The sequence below is a fragment of the Salminus brasiliensis genome, chromosome 12 (genome assembly GCF_030463535.1).
Source record: "Salminus brasiliensis chromosome 12, fSalBra1.hap2, whole genome shotgun sequence".
NCBI lineage: Eukaryota > Metazoa > Chordata > Actinopteri > Characiformes > Bryconidae > Salminus > Salminus brasiliensis.
In genome coordinates this window covers 27,640,069-27,661,100 of record NC_132889.1, presented here as the reverse complement: position 1 = coordinate 27,661,100, position 21,032 = coordinate 27,640,069, and the positions used below count along the sequence as shown (strand labels likewise).

The following is a 21,032-nucleotide window of genomic DNA, read 5'->3' as shown; positions in this document are numbered from 1 at the left end:
AAGATACTCTAAATGCATCTTAAGAGAATATTTCAAATATTAAAATAAGTTCAAAATGATTTACCACTGTTGTGTTTCATAGTTCACCTGGAATTCTCTTTTTACTGCTGCAACATTAGGGCTTAAAAATACTTAATTGTAGTTTCCTGAAGATTCACCCTTCTGCAAAGAAACTGCCTTAAATAAAACTATTGGACTCCTGGATAATAATCAATGAAAAAGAATAGCCTCTTCTAGTCTAGAGCTCGGATCTCTTGGGTGTGCTTTTGCATCTTAATTTTAGAAAAAAAATTACACTAATGTTAATTTATGCTCAGTTGCTCTGTAAAATTAATTTTGGACCAGGGGTGCTCAAATGTTAGCATGCCACTATATCTCAAGAAAATGTAGTCTATCGCAACCTAAGACAACTATTCATGGGCTATTTATTTCAGATCTGAACCGATACTCATTTTTTGATTAAGAAAAAAAAACGGAATAGTAGTTTTAAGAGTTTAAAATTTGTTAGTTAACAATGTAATTACAAGCTATTTTGTATCTATAGAAAAAAAAATTGTACCTTTTTGTCACTAGAAACAAATATTTACTATAATGAATTCACATGAAGTAATGTTACATGACTTGAATGTAGTGGAGGAGTGTGTGACTACAACATCCTCCCTGTGGCAGACTATCCTCAGAGGATCAAGCATGTGGCACTAAATCAATCATTGCGCTACTTACACCTAGCTGTGTAATATTAATCATATATAAGTGGCTTTGGATATGAGTGTTGGGCAATAATAATGACATTAATAATGTTGGATATGGGATACGTGGGGGAGGAGGAGTCAGCCTGGAGAGGGCACGATCACTATGTACATGTAGGTTGGATAGAGAGATAGTAAGTAAACCAGCAGGGGAAGATGTGAGAGTGCGAGAGGGTTTGAAATAATGTAAATAAATAACTTAAATATGTACATTTAATTATGTTTTTTTTTTTTTTTTAATAAAAAACATAAAATAATACGTATGTATATATGTAATATTTTATGTTAATTTTGTTTTGTTTTTAAATGTTAGAATTATGTATAAAATATCATTTTTAATTAATTTAGTTCCACTTTTAATTTGTACTTTTAATCATCGCAGTGTTTTCTAAAGCAGGGCGGCTGGTGGGGGGCGAGGAAATGACGCACTTCTTAACACCCACATTGCCTTGCGCCTTTCCGCTCTCCCCTTCCTTGTGAGTTAAGATGGCGGACCGGCGACGACGAAGGAGGCGCGCTTCTCAGGACAGCGAAGAGGAGGAGGAAGAGGCTTCGGGCTCGGACAGCGCCGGCTCCTCTTCCCTGGCCGCAAAGACCCGGGCGAGGCTCCCGGAGCCTGTCGAGTCACCGGCGGTTCGCAGCGGCCCCAAAAGCGACGTCGAGTCTGAGTGTGTGAGTGTCGCGGCCGGCCAGCGGGGCTTCAGCGGCGGGAGCAGCGGGCCGAGAGTCCGGCACGGGTTATCCGGCGGGAGGAGGGAGTTATTAACTGAAGAGCTGTGTATTTTAGGGGGCTGGTAGAGTCTGTAGTCTTTTCTTCACTCACGGTGTTCAATGACTCGGCTCGGCAAGACGGACCTACCTACCTACCCACCTAGCTAGCTCCACAACCCGCCAGCACCTCCTTAATGATGCCTGAGTCAAGGCGCAGCTCCTGGGCTGCCTGCGCCCCGTTAGCCCTTTAGACAGAGCGCTAACAGGCGGCTGAGACGCAGGAGATACGCTGTGATGGGATGACTGGTTTCCCAGTCGCTTCTGAAACGCGGGAGCCCGTCTGAACTGTGGTGTGGCGTAGCTTGGATAGGGCCAAACATTTGCCTCACCAGTCCTTCTGTAATCTCCTCAGTCAACCACTTTAAAAACCTTCCCGAGTTGCAATTAAAAGAGGGGAGCAGAGATTAACCTCTGAAGCATTTTCCTGATTAAAATCGGGGTATGAAAGTGTGCTCTCTGCCTACAAGGACGTTTAGGCTTAATTATCTGTAGACTTTGGGGTGGGGGGAGGTTCTAGGCCTTGGGCCTTGGCTAAACACAAAGCCCAGTTTATGGCCTTACTTTTGTTGCTGCTGGTGTTAGCTACCATGTTGATGGGTTGTTGGATGTGGCTGTGTGTTTCCTTGTGTGCTTGATCATGCTGGTGGTAGAGGATTAATTACCAGACTAGGGGACTCTCCCTCTTGTTTAGACATCCCCCTGGGTAGAGTTTGGTTTAATAGGGGTTGGTTTTATAGAGAAAGGAACTGGGTGGTTTCACGCTGTGCTGTACAGCTCTGACAACCAACCACAGGCAGAAAGAGGAATTTGATTGAGAGTGGATGTTATAGGTTAAGCTGCTGGCTTGTCAGGCGTCTGATGTCTGTTTTTGTTCTTTTGTAGGAAAGTGAAGATGGTGTAGGTGAAGGTGAGTTCATTCATCATCGTTTTTTATGCTCCATTTCACAGTGCTGTGATCAGTGTTGGGCATAAATCATACATGATTGGTTTGCGGTTGACGTAGACCCCCGATTCCCATTTGTCTTATTTGTTTACTGTGTTTCTTGCAGCTGTCCTTTCGGACTACGACAGTGCTGATCCTGAAGAAAATGGTTCGCGCTCAGAGGTGAGTCACCATAGCAACGCTGCCTGGAGGGCTGGTGAGGAAATCTGTCACCATACCAGCTCCGGTACCGGACCAACGCTGTGATTTTAGGAGTTTGGTGTTTTTAGGTTCATTGGTGTACTTTTAGTTGCGTGTTCAGTCATATTGTCATGTTTTTGTTTATTACCTGGGAGTTGCAGATGTTCTGACCTCTGCTCTTGTAGTGTTTAGTAGGACTTGGGAACTGAAGTAGTCAGTCAGACAGTATGCCAATTAGAGCTGGGCAATATGATCATATTTTATTGTCGTGATCAGTTTTATTATTGTGATAATATGCTTTTCTAAGCATATTGAGGATACTGTTGGTGCTTAATAAACCCTGATCACTGCTACAGCTTTCATTACAGTGTAATTCAACTGGTTTAATTAGATGAATCGCAGCAGATGTTGAGTACACATCACTGTATCCAGTATGGGAGAGTATTTGAGTAGTAGTTTTTCAGGATCTGTCGCTACTGATGTTTTTAGTCTATGATTACATGTACTGTGGTGATTATCGTCTATCTTAAATAAAGTCTTTAAATATTGTGATGCAGTATTTTTACCATATTGCCCAGCCCTAATGCTAATAAGCCTGTCTGTTTCTAATCCTGACTGCTGATTGGTGGCCTAAGCAACATTCCTTCAGTGCCTGTTGGTTAGTAAATACACCAATTTGCAAGCACATCAGTTATTTCTGTATTGAGCTGCACTAACTGTTTTAAATTGAAAAAATATACAATTGAATGCCTTCTTAAGGAATGTCTGTTGAAATGAATGTGTAAGTATTGTTCTTAAAGATAGTCCTGAGTGAGGATGATGCAGGGATGCATCATCCTGTGTCATCAGGAATGGATCTGGATTGCAATTGGCATTGCTCTCAGGGGTGGCACTTGATGTAGGGCTGGGCAATATAGTAAAAATACTATATCACAGTGTTTAGACATGTTCATTTTAAGGAAAAACAATATCCTAGATTTGCTTAGAAAAGCATATTGTCTCACAATAACAAAATTATCACAATAGGATAAAATATCATCCTATTGCCCAGCTCTAACTTTATGGCACTTTCTTCACACGTCACTCCTAGTGGGATAGATGTTGGTCAGCACGGGTGTCTGTTAGCTGTTGTATTGGAGCAGTGGAGCTGCTCTTTGGTGTTGGCTGCCTAGTGATGCTGCATCAGTAGCAGAAAATAAGAGATAGTGGCTGAGTTTGACGTGCATCAGAGGAAATGTTCTAGTGTTGGGAGCTTTGCTTGAAAAGAGGTTGAGGGGCGGGGATTGATTATTTGGCTTTCCAAATTGGATGGAAAATTCATTCATATTAGGGCTTTCTGTATATTGTCAGACTCCTTTATTTTAATACTGTATCTGCGGTGAAACTTCACTGTAGTGTCTGATTGGCTGCTGAGCATTAAATGAAATATGTGAAAATCATGTTGGTGTTTAAAAGCTTTTTTGCTGTTTAGTTTATCATGCAACATCATTCCTTTTGATAAGCATTGATGAAATGCTGATTTTTATGGGTGCTTGAGAGTAAAATGCCTGGATTTTTGTTTGCTGCATTTGGGTTTTCTGTACATCTCCCTGTGCTGAGTTAAATCTGAACAGCCTCTTTTGCCACCCTGGTCGTTTTGCTCGGTGTCCTAGCAACCCTCGTTCCTCAATCTTCTCCGCTGTCTGGCAAAATGAACCCCAGGCCTGCACTCGCAGTATATCCTCTCGCAGTTGATTAAGAGGGTGCCTGCAGTTTTTCGCTACTGCTGCTTGCTTTGTGCATGTCTTTGCAGCAGAAAATAGCCATGGATTTGCTGCCCATCGTATGATTTATACAGATGAATATTTTTGGTAAATTAACAATGTGCTGTTGGCACACAACCATATTTCTTCATCGACACCAGCTAATCTAATCACAAATGGGAGCCATATTGCTGTGTGTGTTACTTGAAGACAGGCAGATTAATTTCCCCTTAATTTATGTGCTCGTTATTATGCATGAATAGAGTCATGGCACATAACGGCATGAACAGACTGTACAGAATGTTTTGTGACTCTGACTGAACTAGAATTGCTGGACTGGGGCAGCTTTGTTTTGGTGGTGATCCATTTAACCTTGCTCTGTCTCAGGGAGGAGAGGAGGAAGAGGAGGAGGAGGGAGAGCACTTCAGTGATGAAGAGGCTGCACGCCCTGCAGCAGAACAGAAAACTGCAGTGGATGCTCCTGCAGAAGAGTTGGGAGTGGAAGAAGAAGAAGAGGAGGAGGAGGGAAGGATGAAAGAGGTGAAGGCGGAGGACAAGGGCAACCTGGCAGGAGAGAGACAGAGTGGAGATGGCCAGGTATGGGGGTAACTTTTTATTAATTTGAACACTGACGGTGTGAACACCGGAGTTACTTACTGAATTAATGTTATTCTTGCATTTTCTTTTGCCTTAGAGTGATGCCTGAAATATACATCAAATTGCCTTTTAATGGCTGAATGTTTTTTTTAGATTTCCTTTTGTTGAAATGAGGCATGGAATGACTTTAGTTTTGGGGGTGGTTTGTAATGACATATGTGACACTCTGCAGGAAAGTACAGACGATCCAGAGAATAAGTCTGCAGGTAAAGCCGGCCAGAAGCTGGACGATGATGAGGATCGGAAGAATCCGGCTTACATCCCTCGCAAGGGCCTGTTCTTTGAGCATGACGTGAGAGGCCAGACCCAGGATGAGGAGAGGTGAGAATGTTGGGAGAAAATAGAAGAAAGTTTAGGATCAATAGTCTTAAGTGATGCAGCACTGGCAAGTCAGAATATGTTGTAAGAGAAAAACTATAACTTAATCTCCTGTTTTTTTTTTCTCTCTTCTGCTCTGTACTACTGTCACTTCCTCCCCAGGCCAAAAGGCAGGCACAGGAAGTTGTGGAAAGATGAGGGTCGCTGGGAGCATGATAAGTTCCGTGAGGAGGAGCAGGCGCCTAAATCCCGTGAGGAGCTGATTGCTGTGTATGGTTACGACATTCGCAATGGCACTGGGCCCAGCGAAGGCAGACCATACAGGTCCAGAAAACCCAGGTGAGATTGACAAAATTACGGATTCTAAGTTTATGTGGAGCATTGCATACAAATTATGATTCCCTACCTAATAATGAAAATAACCACCCTTGTCTTGGATAAGACTAGCGAAGAGTTGTGGCATGGACTATTAGGTGATGGAACGTGTTCATTTTAGAGATTAACTGGTCCACTGTCTGACGTCGATTGCGACAATGCCATTGGTATTTGAGGTTCAGCCAAATACCGAAAAGAATTTGAAACTGATCTGTTGCTGACCAGATCAGTTACCCTCCGACCTTTCCACTTGTAATTTCAATTCGTACATTAGACATGTATTTTATATCCTGAAAATGGTAAATCATGTTTTGACGTTTTGTCTTTTGTAGGCACACTGGGTCACCAAACCAAGAGCCCAAGCGTTACAGGGACTTCGAAAAGCCTACACGTAACTCCTGGCAGGGTTCCGCTCCCGGTCCCCGCAATGCTCCCCCATCCACAGTGACTCTCCAATCCGGCCCTTCCTCTACTCCCCCTGCACCTCCCCGGCCTCAAGCCAGACTTTCCTCTCAGCCACCTACACGCAGTTTCCAGGGTGGCAGAGGCCCTGTACAGTCCCACCGTGCAGAGAGCAGAGGACACGGTAAGACTGGTATGGAAGGGCCCCCACTTCGCAGCGCTCGTCCCCAGCCTCTAGAGGGTGAGCGTGCACCCAGAATGAGGGGTCGGGGGTCTCATGGGCCGCCTACCGAACGCAGCCCTGCTGTGGTGGTAGAGGATGTACGCAGTGAAGACGAAGAGGAGGGTGAGATTCCAGCTGTGACCACCACTTATACCGCACACCACTACAAGACAGAGCGGGAGACTGCTCCATCGCCACGACGACAGGAGTCCGGTCCAGTAGCTGAGCCAGCGGGTGGGACAGCACCAGTAAGGGAGTCCTCCCCACCCCCAGAAAGGCCTGTGGAGAAGAAATCGTACTCCCTTGCACGCAGGACCCGGGCAAAACCCTCGGACCTCAGCAAGCAGGCGTCTCTGGAGGACTCGGCACAATCGCTGCAGCCCACCCCCACAGCTATCAAGAGTGAATCCTGGCAGGGTGAGACTAGCACGCAGAGCGGCCTGACTGGGCTTGATCAGGACCTGGCTCGTCTCAGCTTGGCTGGGCAAAACTGGGCCCAAAGCCCACCCTCATACCTGCGGCCGGAGATGAGGGGTGAGCTTATGATCTTTTGGCTTCAGTTTACCTCATTTTCTAACTGTAGTAATTACATTTAACCCTACATCTCCACATTTTATCAAGATATTTTTAATACTTTATATAAAATATCTGAAGGTTATCTTGATATTCCAGTGAATGTTTTTTTGTTTTTATGTGAGTGTAATCTGAATTCAGACTAGGTGGCTTAAATATTTCCATATATAGCATCACTATATATCACAAGTCTTTGACTGAGCACAAGACACTCCAATGCTTGCAGCTTGGTATTTTCCAGGTGCTACAAAGGGTTCTTTTGAGTAATGCCACAAACAATCTGATTTGGTTCTATAAAGAACCTTTTTTTTTTTTAATTGTAGCGATTCATAGCGATAGCATATGTCTTAAAGCCTTGTCCATATCGCTATCGCTGTGTTGTCGCACCATCCACTGGCCTTGCCCAGCATCACTGTGGCGGCGTTACCTCCTACTGCACTACATCCTAAGGGTCTGAGGACAAAGCTTGAGTCATTTACCAGGCAGGGTCTAAATAAAAAGTAGATATTTTTGTCCCAAACTCCCAGTTGTTGAAATACCATTGATGGTTCTATGCAGCCAATGGAAGTCAAGCAAAACTAGGCTTGTCCGTTTTATTTTTTTTGTGTGGGGGGTTTCTTGTTATACCTTTTTATTTCTCTATCTCAGGACATCTTTAAGGTATAAGCTGGTTCTTAGTTTGTGTGTCATTAAAAGCCAACATGCAAAAAAGTATAGCGTGTCCCCTAGATGGAGGATAGTTTGTGTAACCTTTTATTTTTCTTCTACCCTTTAGGCATCCCTACCACTATGCATATGGGAGGTGGTCCTCCTCAATATGGCAACATGGAAGACATGGTGAGCTTCACACATCTGGTCATAGTGGGATGTCCACACGATACTGCTGGATCACTCCGCACACAACACGAGAAGTATCTGGAACATTTAACATTTACAATACTTTCTATATCCTTGCCTGCTAGGGTGTTGGTGGCGGTCGAGCTAAACGATATTCCTCCCAGCGGCAGAGGCCAGTGCCTGAACCTGCACCCATGCACATAGGAGTGATGGAGGGCCATTACTATGAAGCCAGTAAGTGCACTCACTCATTTGGCCTTTAGAGGGCACTGTGGTTTTTGTTCTGAGGTGTTTTTGACTCCTGCAGTTCTTTTCTTTTGGAACATCAGTCTTCTGACTAGTGTGGTGAGTGTCTGTTCTAAACACTAATTTTATTTCTGCAGTGCCATTCCAGGGACCAATCTACGCGCACAGTGACGGGCCTGCCCCCATGCCACCGCAGGGTCTGCTGGTCCAGCCAGAGATGCACCTGCCCCACCCTGCACACCCAGGTGAGACACACTTCTGCAGTATTCGGGTCTTCTCAATTGTGGCAGAAACCGTTTTCCAATGCCATTGCTCAATGTTAAACTGCACAGAAATATGCTTCAGTCTGGAACACAGGACCTTTCCCCCTGTATCTACTTTCTTGTGACAGCCATGAATGGAATTTATTGAATGGAATTTATACTTAAATTGTGTGACTGTTTAGTTTGCCAGAACCATGGCCAGCTGTGATGAATTTTCTTTGCTGTCTATCTTTCAGGCTTGCATCCGCACCAATCTGGCGGGCCCATGCCTAACCCTGCGCTGTATGCTGCCCCACCTGTTTCTATGTCACCTGGGCAACCTCCCCCACAGCAGCTACTGCCCCCGCCATTCTATCCCCCACCTGGAGTTATGACCTTTAGCAACACAAACTACCCCTACCCTGCCGGAGCTACACTACCCCCCATGTACCCCAACCCACAGGTAACAATGTTCAGCCTTTTAAGACTTGTCTAAATCGTCTCAGTATTTTATAACCATTTCTGCTTTAACTTGTTCATGTGCTTCTCTATGATTTCTGCACAGTTATTCTTAGTCAATGAATCGAATGCTTGTTATTGCAGTAAACGCGGCATATTAACATGTTCTGTGTGTTTTCCCCAGGCCCAGTCCCAGGTTTATGGTGGCGTAACGTATTTTGACACGGTACAGCAGCAAGCTCAGCCCAAACCCTCACCCCCACGACGCACCTCCCAGCCAGTCACAGTCAAGCCTCCCCCACCAGAGGTAGGAATTGTTTCAGGGTATTTGTATCGAAGTGCAGCCAAACACTGATTATGGAGAGAACTTTTAATTAGGCCAGGGGTTCTCTATCCCAGTCCTTAGGACCCATCTTTTCCTTTCACTCCTCATACATACCTGATTGAACTAATGAACAAACCTGTTTTGGATCTGATGTGTGTCGGAGGAGTAGGAAAAATGTAATGAGCTACATTAAAGGTATATAATTAGCAAGACAAATATAATATCAATAATATATGGTGGAACATGGAGCTATTGACTAAGTAAAAGCTGAACAGATGCACTGTATGTCCAAATGTTAGTCGAAAAACACATAATGAATGCATTCAGCAACTTTGTTGCACCCATTGCTGGCACAAATGTGCAAATGCGTGCGTGCGCACACAGCTTGTCTAGTCCCTGTAGAGAAGTACTGCCAATAGCATATGACTCTGGAGCAGATAAACATGAACCCCTTTTTCACCACAGTTCCACAGCCGCAACTGTGTTTATGTAAAGCTGCTTTGTGACGACAACAGTTGTAAAAAGCGCTATACAAATAAATCTGACTTGACTTGACTTCTCTGGAATGATTTTGCACCGTTCAATACATTTGGATTGAGGTGGGGTGGTGATCATCCAACATCCTGACCTTACCAACGCTCTTGTTGCTGAAAGCAAAGCCTGGCAGCAATGTTTCTAAATCTAGTAGAAAGCCTTCCTTTTTTTTCTAGAGGAAACTGACTGAGTAGGTGCCCCAATACTTTTGTCCATGTAGTATACATTCTAAATTCTCTTTTTTTTTTTCTGAGCTGCACATAATGGTTTTAGAAGTGTCTTACCTAAGCCATTTTTATCCTTTACTGTGCTGCAGGACCAGAGCAGAAAGTCCAGTGAGGAGGTTCGCTCCTAGCTCCTGCTGAGAGAAGTGGAGGCCGCATCGCTGCCTCCCAGGACCATCACCACTTGTGGATGAATAGAATTTGCATTCTTGCTTTTTATTTTATTTTATTATTTTTTTAGTGTTTTTCATGTTTATTCCTTATTGTTTAGTTTCTAATTTCACGTTGTCCACATTTGAACCTCATTATAGGTCCTATTTGCAAGACATTTCTTGGTCATATCAGTTCTGTTGACCTGCAGAGTTTTGCCTCTCATCTGTTGCTGTGTGCCGCCATCACGTTCTCTTTCATGAAGGCATATCTCAGCCCTTGACAGAAACGTACTGTATAATGCCGTTTAACCATCAAGCTGACACTTGGCGAGAGGTTGTGCAGCTGTTAACCGTTCTTGTAACTGTCTTCAGATATCGTACTAATAATTGCTATCCTACCGTTGTTTTAGGTTGGAAAGGCAGAGAGTAGCTAAGATTTAAAACCTATTAATTTAGTGCAGTTTGTCTGATATGTTAAAGGAGCTACATGTAAGATTAAACATACCTGTGTCTGCCAGTAATGCAATATTTTTTGTTTTTTAAAGAAGAAAAAAAAAAGCACTGAACCTGCATGATCAAACGTTGTCTACTTGGTGCAGTTTAACCACGTGTGACAGCTGGACGAGGCAGAAAAGGCTTTGTAAAAAGCTTTAAATAAAGAAATAATCTTGCATGTAGCGCCTTCAGTTTTGCGTTCACATTCAGCATTAGAAGGCAGTTTGTTCGGCCTACAAGTCTATGCAGTTACTTTAGCTTACTCCTATTTCCCCTCTAACTTTCTTTGTGTTGGTCAATGAAGTAAGGCAGTACTTGTCAATCTTGCTGTCGGTCGGTCAGCCAGCCAGCTTTTAGTGTGGTTTCCATACCAGAGAAAGCAAGGGGCCTTGAGCTGTCTAATGGTATGATCTTCATCAGTAGGTGAATGGATTGAGCATGAAACTGTCATAGTGAGGTACGCCACAGACTGAGCAAATAAACTTCTAGGGAGATGTTGGTCACATGGTTTGTTTTTTTGTTTCCCCCTTCCCCCTCCTCTCTTATGTGGGGTTGGTTTGGTTGACTTTTTTTTTTTTTTTTCCCCTCCCCATCCTCCACAACAACAGATTTCCAAGTGTGCTCAACCAGTATGAATTCTGTTGGTGCTAGACTCTTTGCGTAGCGAAGAGTGAACTCCACACTCTTCCCCGCACCTACATCACACCCTCTAAAATCCCACTCTCTGTATTTTTGACATTGTACTGTGTTGAATTCAATACTGTAATACCAGAAAAAGAACCGTTAACCTTGCCTGAAAAACTGACTTACTTGACAGTGCTACTGCTTGGTGATAGCTTCCTAATGTAAGTGTATATAGAATAAATGTATATTGAAGCCTGTGGTTTAAAGAGCAGTAATACTTTAAACTCGTAGTCATCAGTGGAATACTGTCACCATGAACAAAGCCGGCAGGGAAACCTTGCCTAATTTCTTTTTTAAAATTTTTTTTTATTTCTAATAGATTAACTGAATGAATTAACTTGCGACTACCAGTTGTTTGTCTATATTGAGTCCCTGTCCTCCCCCCCCCCCCCCCCTTTTATTTTTTTTTAATGCGGAATGCAAGAGTCTTTTATTATGATTTTCACCCCCACTCTCCTTTTCGAGGCATTGTACAGGCATGCATGAGAACATTGATACGTTTCTTTGTGCAAAGCAACTCTAGAAAGGGCACCTGGGGCTGAGCGGCTGTTACCTTCTACCCTGCTGGGGTCGGTTTATAGATGCATCCTTTTAAGTGGCTCCCTTTGTTATTGTTATTATTATTAATATTCCTTACCAATGACCTGCCAGTATAACTGAAACCTTCTCCTGTTCGCTCTCAGTGTTGTTTAGATGTGGCTCATAAGAAAGTGATGATTTGAGTATATAAATATATATTACTTATATATGCCTTAAAAAAAAGTTCAATTGGTTTGACATATCTGTTCTGATTGACTAGACCTGCCAACACTGTGAGGGGCTCATATGTTTCATAGGTGTTTGAATATATTAGTGTTTCAGTTTTGTTTTTGTTTTTTTGGGTTTTTTTTTCCCTGTTTTGTGGAGCAAATTTTGTCAAGAGAACTATTAAACAAAACCAAGTGTAATTTCTTTGTGTATTCACTTTAGGGGGAGGGTACAGTTGGGCAGACGCTGTGTGAGGGGCAGAGGGAGGGTCTTTTCAACCAGTACTGGCACTTGCAACAGTAGCGGAGGTGTGAGACGGCTATGTTTTGTTCTAACGTTCTGTTCTCCTACTTGGCATGTAGAAGCCAGGATGGTGCAGATGGTTCCTTTTTTTTCCCTCTTTTCTTCCCACCCCTAATTAGTAAAGAAAATAATTAGCATCTCATTGGGTTCATTGTCTTCTAAAACTTTAAAAACACAGCTGAGCACTTTACTTGCGGAACTTCAGAAGGGGACTTCGGAATGTAAACCCAAAGCCGTCGCCCATTAGGCTGAATTCGGGTTTGCCAGAGACGAGAGGTTTCTCTGGTTCCCTCGTCACATGCCAGTGCTGACTTTGCCAGCAGCGCAGAGCAGCCTTCTGCTGATGCTGTATTTGCCAGGCAGGAGGGCCAGTGCTGTTGAGCCGCACAACGCTCTATTACACTGGAGCACAACTAACACATGCAGGACCGCTAAGGTTGAATGTGTTTGGCCTAATAACTCATTCATTAAGCAGCAAAAGGATCATGGGCCTTACTCACCAGCCAGATTTTCTTACAGCCCACTTATGCAGTTTTCTTCTGACCTTCACCAGTGTTTTCTTATGTGGAATTTGTTTGATTTACGAGGACAATGGGATCATTCATTATAAGAGCTATGCTGCTGTTCTGCTGGGGCTTTTCTCAAAAGCAAACTGAAGACCATCAGCAGCATGGCCTTTTCAATTATTTGCATTGATTGCTGTGCATCCAGTATGTGTATATGTAGCTGTATGTTTTATACAGTGGTGTACTTATTAAACACACTCTGGGTATACCAGGCCAAAATGCAGAGGTGGGCGAGTTTGGAGGAGCAGTAGTAATTTGGCACTTGGCCACTTGGAGGTGCTGGTTACTCTGATTTCTGAAGAAGAGGCTGGTGAACCCTGGCATGCTTCATACTTTGATGACCCTTATACTCATCTGTCAATCATGATAACCCAGTAGGTTGTCTGGTATGTGTATTAACTAAAACAACCTACATCTTTCAGCCTTTTCTTACTGTCAGAAGGAACCAGAAAGGACATGGGTTACTTATATTCTTCTCTACCGTTATCTTGTGATCATTAATTTTTTTACTCAAAATTTGCATCATATAGGTATGTAAATATAGTCTGCATCCCAGACCACACACTACTTTCTTATATAGTTTTAAAGAAATAGTCATGGGTGCTGCCAGGGATCTTGGGCCCCAAGAAAAATATATTACACTGGGCCCACAATGTTTTTTTTTTTTTTTTTTTTTTTTTTTTTTTTGTCAGTCATAGGCCCTTAGAATCTTAGAATCATCTTCCCAACCCATGCCGCCCTTTAAATGTACACTACCATTATTAGAAGTGAGTTCTTTAGTGTTGCAGTATTGAAGTGTGTGATTTGGGATGCTGCAGTAGTTGTAAAAGTTTGTGCATCCCTAGTCAAATGAAACATGTTAATTGGTAATTTCCCATTCCCTCCCTCAAGCTAAAACTCCTCCAATCACACGATGCTACCCGTGCTAGGAGGATGAAGGCTAGCATGTGCTTCCCCTGTGTCACATAAAGCATATCCTCATATCGTTTCTAATTGCTGCCATTGCAACATCATTGGGGCAGCTCAACATGCTTGGAGGCTGAACAGCATCACACTGAATTGCTCTGTGGTACCCCCGGTTACAGATGGCTGCGGCATCACTGATGCGGGCAGCTTATTTTCTTATTATTGAATTTTTTCTATTTCTTTATTGTTCTAAGTTTAGCAAATAAACATTGATTGTGGATTAGAGTGTGCAGAAATGTGCTCTCTGTAGAAGATGTGAGCTTTCACAAATCAATATACACATGTAATTTGACCAGGGGTGCCCAAACCCTTGAATAGTTTTTTTTATTTATAATATTATTTTAGCCTGTTGTTGTAATGCTTGATAACACTGGAATCATAAATTGCTTAGGGCAAATCTTGGAAAACTGCACTCTTTTACTTTTTAGAACTGGATATTAGGCTTTTCTAATGACTTCAAAATGTTGGCATCATTCTTGCTGTGGGTCCTTCAGCTGTTGAGGGACCATAGGCAACATGTGTTGCTAGTTAGCTAAAACATATTTATTATTATAATTTTGTTTTATTTATTTTTTATTAAAGACAAAGCACCGTACACATCAGGTGCAAATAAAATATACTTATAACAGCGTCATTGGCCATAATTTAATTTAATCTTCGCCGTGAGCGACATAGAAAACCACGTGGGCGATTCCAGCCAACAGAATCGCATCTATGGCTCCGTGAGTTAAGGCTGCGTCCCAAACCGCACCCTACCACACTACGTAGTACGTAACATAGTGCCTCACCCTTAGACGTGCACTCGTGTGTGTGGTTCTGTTTGAGACGCAGCCTCGAGCTCAGCTCAGATTCAAAACTTAACGGAAACGTAGCTAGCTAACGATCGGCGCGAGCCTTACTCGACACTCATTTAAAGCTACAGGTAGAGGAAAATAGCTAGTTTACTCATTAATAACACACTTATAATTATGTACAAGTCTCTTAAAAACAAATAAGCTATTTTATTAGCTAATTAATTCCAGCTCATGACACTTAGGTTTTACTTAAACTTGTCATTTTAGCTAACCTAGCTAGTTAGCATACCCAGATATCCTCCTTGACACCATTCCTGCAGGATAGCAATTATAGCTAGCTATCTTTTTGTAAGGTTGACATTAGCTAGCTGCTTAAGTGGCGTAGTAGCGAGAAAATCTCAGATAACGATTGGTGAGTTAGCTAGCTAATGCTAGCTAATGCTAGCTACCTGTTAGAGTTGCTTTTATGGTAACAGCTAATTTACCTTGCTAGGTAATTAACAAAAGAACCAAATTAGCATTCGAGTTTGCTTGGTTTGGGTAGCTATATAACTAACTAGCACTATCATGTAAAAATACATAAGCAGCTACTATAATACCAGTGTCATACTATGCTATTTTAGGCAAACTAAACATCTGCAACTCATCTCAGTGCGTTATCTGATAGATGACAGTGTAAATAAACTTGCACCAGTGCACCTCTTTCAGGTGCCGATTAGCCGATGAGATTCTTCACAACTCCATTACAACTCCATTACGCTCCGTCCACAACATCCGGGAACTCATTTTTGCAGTCTCTTCCCTTCTACCTCAAGCGTTCCTGCGGCCTTCAGTGAGGTTTGAAAAAAGGACCCTCACATTACACTACATTGAATTTTGGCATCCCATAAATGACATATGTTGCATCAGCACAATGACTACATTTACATTTACATTTATGGCATTTAGCTGACGCTCTTATCCAGAGCGACTTACAAGGTTACTCATATTACAGAGGTGGGCCAATGTAGTGTTAGGAGTCTTGCCCAAGGACTCTTATTGGTGTAGCGCAGCATAGTCACCCAGCCCGGGAATCGAACCCCAGTCTCCCACATGGTGTGGTAGCTGTAAATGTTAATTCATTTGTAATGATGTAGTGGATGCAGGCTGTGACAATTTACCACCAATAGCACCAAAACTGATACGAAAGCCAACAGTATTACAAAATGAACCATTTAACCATAAAAATCACCCATGTTTCCTTTTGTACTTGTTGTACACAAATAGTACATAATTCTCTGCCAGAAACCTGCTTAAGAAGATTAAAACACAAGATCACGTCTTGCTCTCTGGCCACCAGCTGTTAAACGATCAGCTGTAAATTGCAACTCAGAGTAGTTAAAGATCTACAGAAAGCTCAAAGTGGGAATTGGAAATTGGAGGCTGTTCAAGTGGATATTTTCCACTTGGAAGTGATAAACTTCTCAAGCTGACTGAACACAGCAACAGCCACCAGCTGTGTAGCAGGTGTTTAGGTTGTCATATAATGGAGATATTTGATTTCTCCTCGCATACTTCTGTCTTAACTTTTTTACCTTGATGGGCAGTAACCTGAGCAATGCTTCAAACAGTGTTTTTCATCCCTGCTGGAAAATCCAGCTCATGACCAGGTTTTGCTGGTAGCTGTTTTAGGATGGTTCATGCTGGCCTTTAAAAAAAGCACCTAGGTGAAAATAAGCCATGTGCTGGTGAGTGAGCTATTAAACCAGCATAGTGTGCATTGCATTCGATTTTGGTCATGCTGGTTGACCTGCATGGTCTTGCTGGTCATGCTGATTGACCAGCATGGTCAAGCTCGGTCATACAGGTTATCAAGCATGGTCAGGCTGATCATGCTTGTAGACCAGCCATACCATCAAACTCATATGCTGGTTTCAATGCAATTCCTTACTTGTGCAATATTTTAAATAACCAAACAAGCCTTGCTTCAGGGGTAAGTTTATACAATATATACCTCATATTCCCCAAAACATTAGGACCACCTCCCTAATATGCTGTTGGTTTTCCATGTGCCACCAAAATGCATGCTCACGTTGAAACCTCGAAAGTCCCCTGTTGTATCTGGCACCAAGATATTAGCATCTTTTTCCACTGGGCCAGAGTCTAGTGCCAGTGTTTTTGTGTTAATAGGTGCATTTGACCGTGGACAGGAGTTCACATTGACATTCTGATTGGTCGGCAGCTATGCAGATGCGTATGGATTGTGTGAAGCACTGTGTGTTGTGACACATTCCTCTAAAACTATCTTGATAAATTTCTGTGACTTGTGTCACAGTAGCTCTTCTGTCAGTCCTGCCTAGATAGGATAGCTTTCATCGCAGTCACACATTAAGGAGTCCCTCCTCAGTCCACCGTCGCTAGGTACTTACCACTGTGACCAGGAGCACCCAGCAAGGCTTTCCATTTCAGAGGTGCTTCTAAGCAGATGTCTGTCTGGCCAAATGGCCTTTGAGTGGCTAGTTTTCACTTGCCCATCTTATCCCACTAATTGTTCAGTTACTGTTTCACGTATATTCCAAACATTGACCTGTGTTGTTATTACAAGGTAAATCATTTCATAGTGTGCTATAATGCTACATGCTAATGTTTTGGCTCATCTGAATATTTTATCTTAGTTGAGCTAGGAACTCTGTAATGTGTTTTGTAATTTCTTCAACAACTGTTCCTGTTCCTGTTCCTGAAAAGTCCAGGTCCTGTAAAGATGTCCTGTTCAGAAACATTTGAAGAGTAGCTGAAATATCCTCGTCATTCCCTCAACCACAACTTCAAGCCAGTTGCAGTTGTATTTTCTCTTTTTTCTGTTCTGTTTCTGATCAAACAGGCCTCCGAGGCGAAACGCCAATCATCTGCCCACACCACAAATGCCTTATTCACAGAAAAGCAGAATAACATGATGAATATTCATCCGATTCACAGCAAGACCTGCTGGTCGATTATATTGGTTGGCATGGTGGTCAGCCCGTGCAAATGTATCTGCTCGACCAATCAGCCCGAGAACGCAGAGGCTGCCCTGCGATGAATATTCATGCCTGTAGCAGCTGGAGGGGACGCTGAGGCCGCTGTGATGTTCTGGCTGAGACACTTCTGTACGCATGCATTACTTTAGCGTTACTTTAGCATTACCAGCTCTGTGCTGGAACACGCTGGTAATTCTTTATGACTGACAGGTCTGAGCCACTGCTCGGTGAGTGAGAGGGAAGTGGGATCCAAGTTTGTTATGCAATCCGAGTCATTTAAGCAGAAAAAAAAGAACAACTCTTGCCATACTTCTTCGATTTCCTGTCTGGCTAAAGGAGATTTCACACTTACAACGTGTCAGAAAATGTGTTCCTCTCTCACTCCATCTCCTGCTGGCATTTCAGTGTGCCAGTTTCTGTGGCGTTGCTCAGTGTTCTGATCTCTGTCTTTTCTCCATTACTTTTCTTTACTAGTGGCTTGTTCTTGTCTGCTTACAGAGGCCCAGACCTTTCTCCTCCACTTTTAACAGATGATGACCCCCTTGTAACCCTCCTAGCTCCCCCATGGCAAATATATGTTCTACAAATACATTTTCTCTAATCATTTCTCACCCTTGGCTGGCTGACGCAAGCGAAGGAATTTGTCAAATGTGTGGAATCTAAGCTGTCAATTAGGACTGGCCTGAATCATTTAAATATTCCTCTTAAATAAATGCCAGTTAATTATGTTGCTATTCATTTGATACGTTGTCTTTTGTTATTCCTATCTTAACCACTTAGAGATTTTGACAGTTTTCTTTAGTAATAGAGTTCAGAGTTCTTTAGTATTAGAAGCTTGTAACAAGACTTTTGGCCCTCCGGCGATCCATAGTCTTTTTAAGTGGTTTGCAGGGTTTGCAGCTCATTCTTTTCCTTTCATAGACTAAAAGAAAATAAGGTAGTGTATGATATTAACCCTTGAGCCCTAAAGACCCAACTTAATTCCTCATCCTCTAATGACATATTGTTTCATAGCAGTTACTGAATACTTTATTGTAGCTAAAATAATTTATAGTAGTTACTGTGTAATAGGTCTTAGAATTACTACTAACTACAAAAAGTCATACTTTTAGGGGGTTAAAATGGTAAATATAATTTAAACAAAGCTCTAATTCATCATCTGCTGTAGTCCAGGAGTACATATTTTACAGCATTTCACATTTTGACCACAAATAATACAGAGCCTGTGGCTTGGGTGGCCATTTTTGCATTGGTGTTTCAGATAACAATAATGAACATGAAGAGTTTAAAGTCTTGACTATTTGAGCTTGAGAATTATGTGTAGCTCTGTTGGGCATGTTCTCAGTTTCCATGACAGGCAGACACAAGTTCATTCTTTGCTGGGAGTAACGGATTTAGAAAACACAATATTCAAAAGCATAACCGCAACTTTTAACATGAGCTCTTTTATAGCGGAATGATTTTTAACAATCTCAGTAAGCCAGCAGATGAAAGTGGGTCAGTATGAAAAGATATAAATCTTTAAACTGGTTGAATATGTTGTGAAAAACTGAAATCTCTCCACATCATTTCCATGATAAAAAAAATTTCCAAGTAATTCCTTGACTGTTTTTTGGTACTGAAGCATTCATTGTAATTGAAATATATACAATAAGCATAGTTTGATCATTCTGGCTACAAATTCTTAATTTTTTTAATTGCCTTGGTGATCTGACTGACCAGGTGGATTTTAACATTTGTTCAGTTCTGCGTAAATCTATAAGAATTTGATTGATTTGAAGGGTCAGTGATATGACTGGCATATTTTGTTTCCAAGTTCATTGTTTTCCTAGGAAATAATTCAATAAATACATGTCATTCATCAAGTGTGAGATTTTGCAAATTATGTAACTTTCTTCCAATCGTTTTAATTTCCTCATATGAAGACATTAGAGAGAGTATTGGTATCAGAATATTTATCTAAGGGTCCTGAGAGTTGATCACATAATACAATCCATATTTGCGTGAGTGGGTAGGGGTTTGCATCATGATGTGAGGTGGCCATAATGCCATAATACTGATACACATTGTTATCTTACTATAAGATCTGTCTTTTAGCATCTTTAGTACATCCATCATAAAAAGGCCAGTATAAAAAGTCAATTGAATAAAATATTGGTAATATTGGAAACATATTAAACAATTGGGGTCCTAGTGGTTCTGCGGTCTTATGTGCTACCACTAGATACCACAGGGGGGTCGGGAATTCCCCGGGAATCCATTCGACTCTGCCATCAGTGGCCGGAGTCCGAGGGAGCACAATTGGCCGTGCTCTCTCCAGGGGGAAGGATGGCGATGCACAGGAGGTCGAAAATAGACAGTGGCTGGCTTCACATGTATCAGAGAAGAAGTATCAAGTCCTTACCCACTGTCCTGTTGCCATGTTCTCCCTCCACCTCCATCAACCAGCCCAACCACAGTTCCCCTCTCATCTCATGACGTCACCATAACACCACCCCCCTGAGCCAAACAAAGATTGTTCTCCATTTCAAACTCACTGGAATACTGATTTTACACACCTGTTCTTAATCTCTTTGTATTCGTACCTGTTCAGTTTGTTAGTTCCTGTGTGGAGTATTTCCACACATCTGATCCCTGCTTTGTTCTTCCGTGTTCGGATTTCTGGTTTTGCTCTTTTGGATTTGTTTACCTGGTTGTTTGTGTTTTTGGTTTTGGATCTTGGATTGTTTATGGTTATGGATGTAGTCTCGCTCATTGTGCTTTGATTTTATTTCCTAAACCACTGGTTCTCCTCAAACTCCTTGTATTAAAGTATTCTTAATGTTTTACATCTGCGAGCGTCTGATTAGTCATTTGTTAGTACGGTAGCGTCTGGAGCTGTTAAAAGAAAAAGGAATAAATTCGACCAACAAATTATTAAACAATTATGTGATATATAATATTATATTTTTTATTAGGGGAGGGTGGTGAGAGTGATTTGAGAACTTTGAGAAATGAGGATACAGTAAGCTGGGATAGATGGCAGGTCACCTCTCTGTCTTGGTAAGAGGCAGTGCAGTACATCACACTCTCCCAGCATGTTTTCCAGGCAGAGAGAGATGTGCTCACACATGCTGCATTCCCTGTGTCTGTGCACACACACACATACACAGTGATACGTGAAGCGTGCTGGCTGCGCCGGTTTGCTTGGGCGTTCTGTCTGAACTCACTGGAACGAAGTGTAATTTATGACTCCAAGCTATGGGTGACGCTCCTCAGAGGGAGAGTGCTGAGGCGGGATCAGTGTGTGTCGCTCATATTGTAATGAAGACATTTGGATGCATGGTTGGCATTTTGAGACTGGACTGGCATTTGGAGACTCCTCATGCGTGCATGCCTCAGGTGAAGCTATCAAAGCAATAGATGTCACTATAATACCATACTTGCACCTCCAAGCCATATGGGACTAAACATCTAATTACCAGTTTTGCTGGAACAAAGCCCAGTTGTAAACAAAATATACACACTGCTCATCAAAAGTTTGTGGACA

General features: G+C 42.3%; 2 protein-coding genes across 3 annotated transcripts in view; both read left to right on the top strand.

The window, feature by feature from the left end:
* msl1a (MSL complex subunit 1a) overlaps positions 1-59 on the top strand; it is a 4,358-nt gene extending 4,299 nt beyond the window's left edge. For both annotated transcript variants that reach the window (XM_072693482.1, XM_072693480.1), the window contains one exon: positions 1-59. This exon is cut by the window's left edge and continues 648 nt beyond it. The gene's annotated coding sequence lies outside the window, so the exon portion shown is untranslated.
* A 1,136-nt stretch (positions 60-1,195) lies between these two features.
* On the top strand, positions 1,196-12,078 carry casc3 (casc3 exon junction complex subunit). Its single transcript, XM_072694229.1, has 13 exons — positions 1,196-1,421; positions 2,403-2,427; positions 2,570-2,625; positions 4,773-4,982; positions 5,215-5,363; positions 5,523-5,699; positions 6,068-6,894; positions 7,709-7,770; positions 7,896-8,004; positions 8,154-8,261; positions 8,516-8,721; positions 8,902-9,024; positions 9,893-12,078. Exons 1-13 carry the CDS (start codon positions 1,236-1,238, stop codon positions 9,929-9,931), a joined length of 2,277 nt encoding a protein of 758 aa, XP_072550330.1. The 5' UTR covers positions 1,196-1,235; the 3' UTR covers positions 9,932-12,078.
* Positions 12,079-21,032: the final 8,954 nt, after the last annotated feature.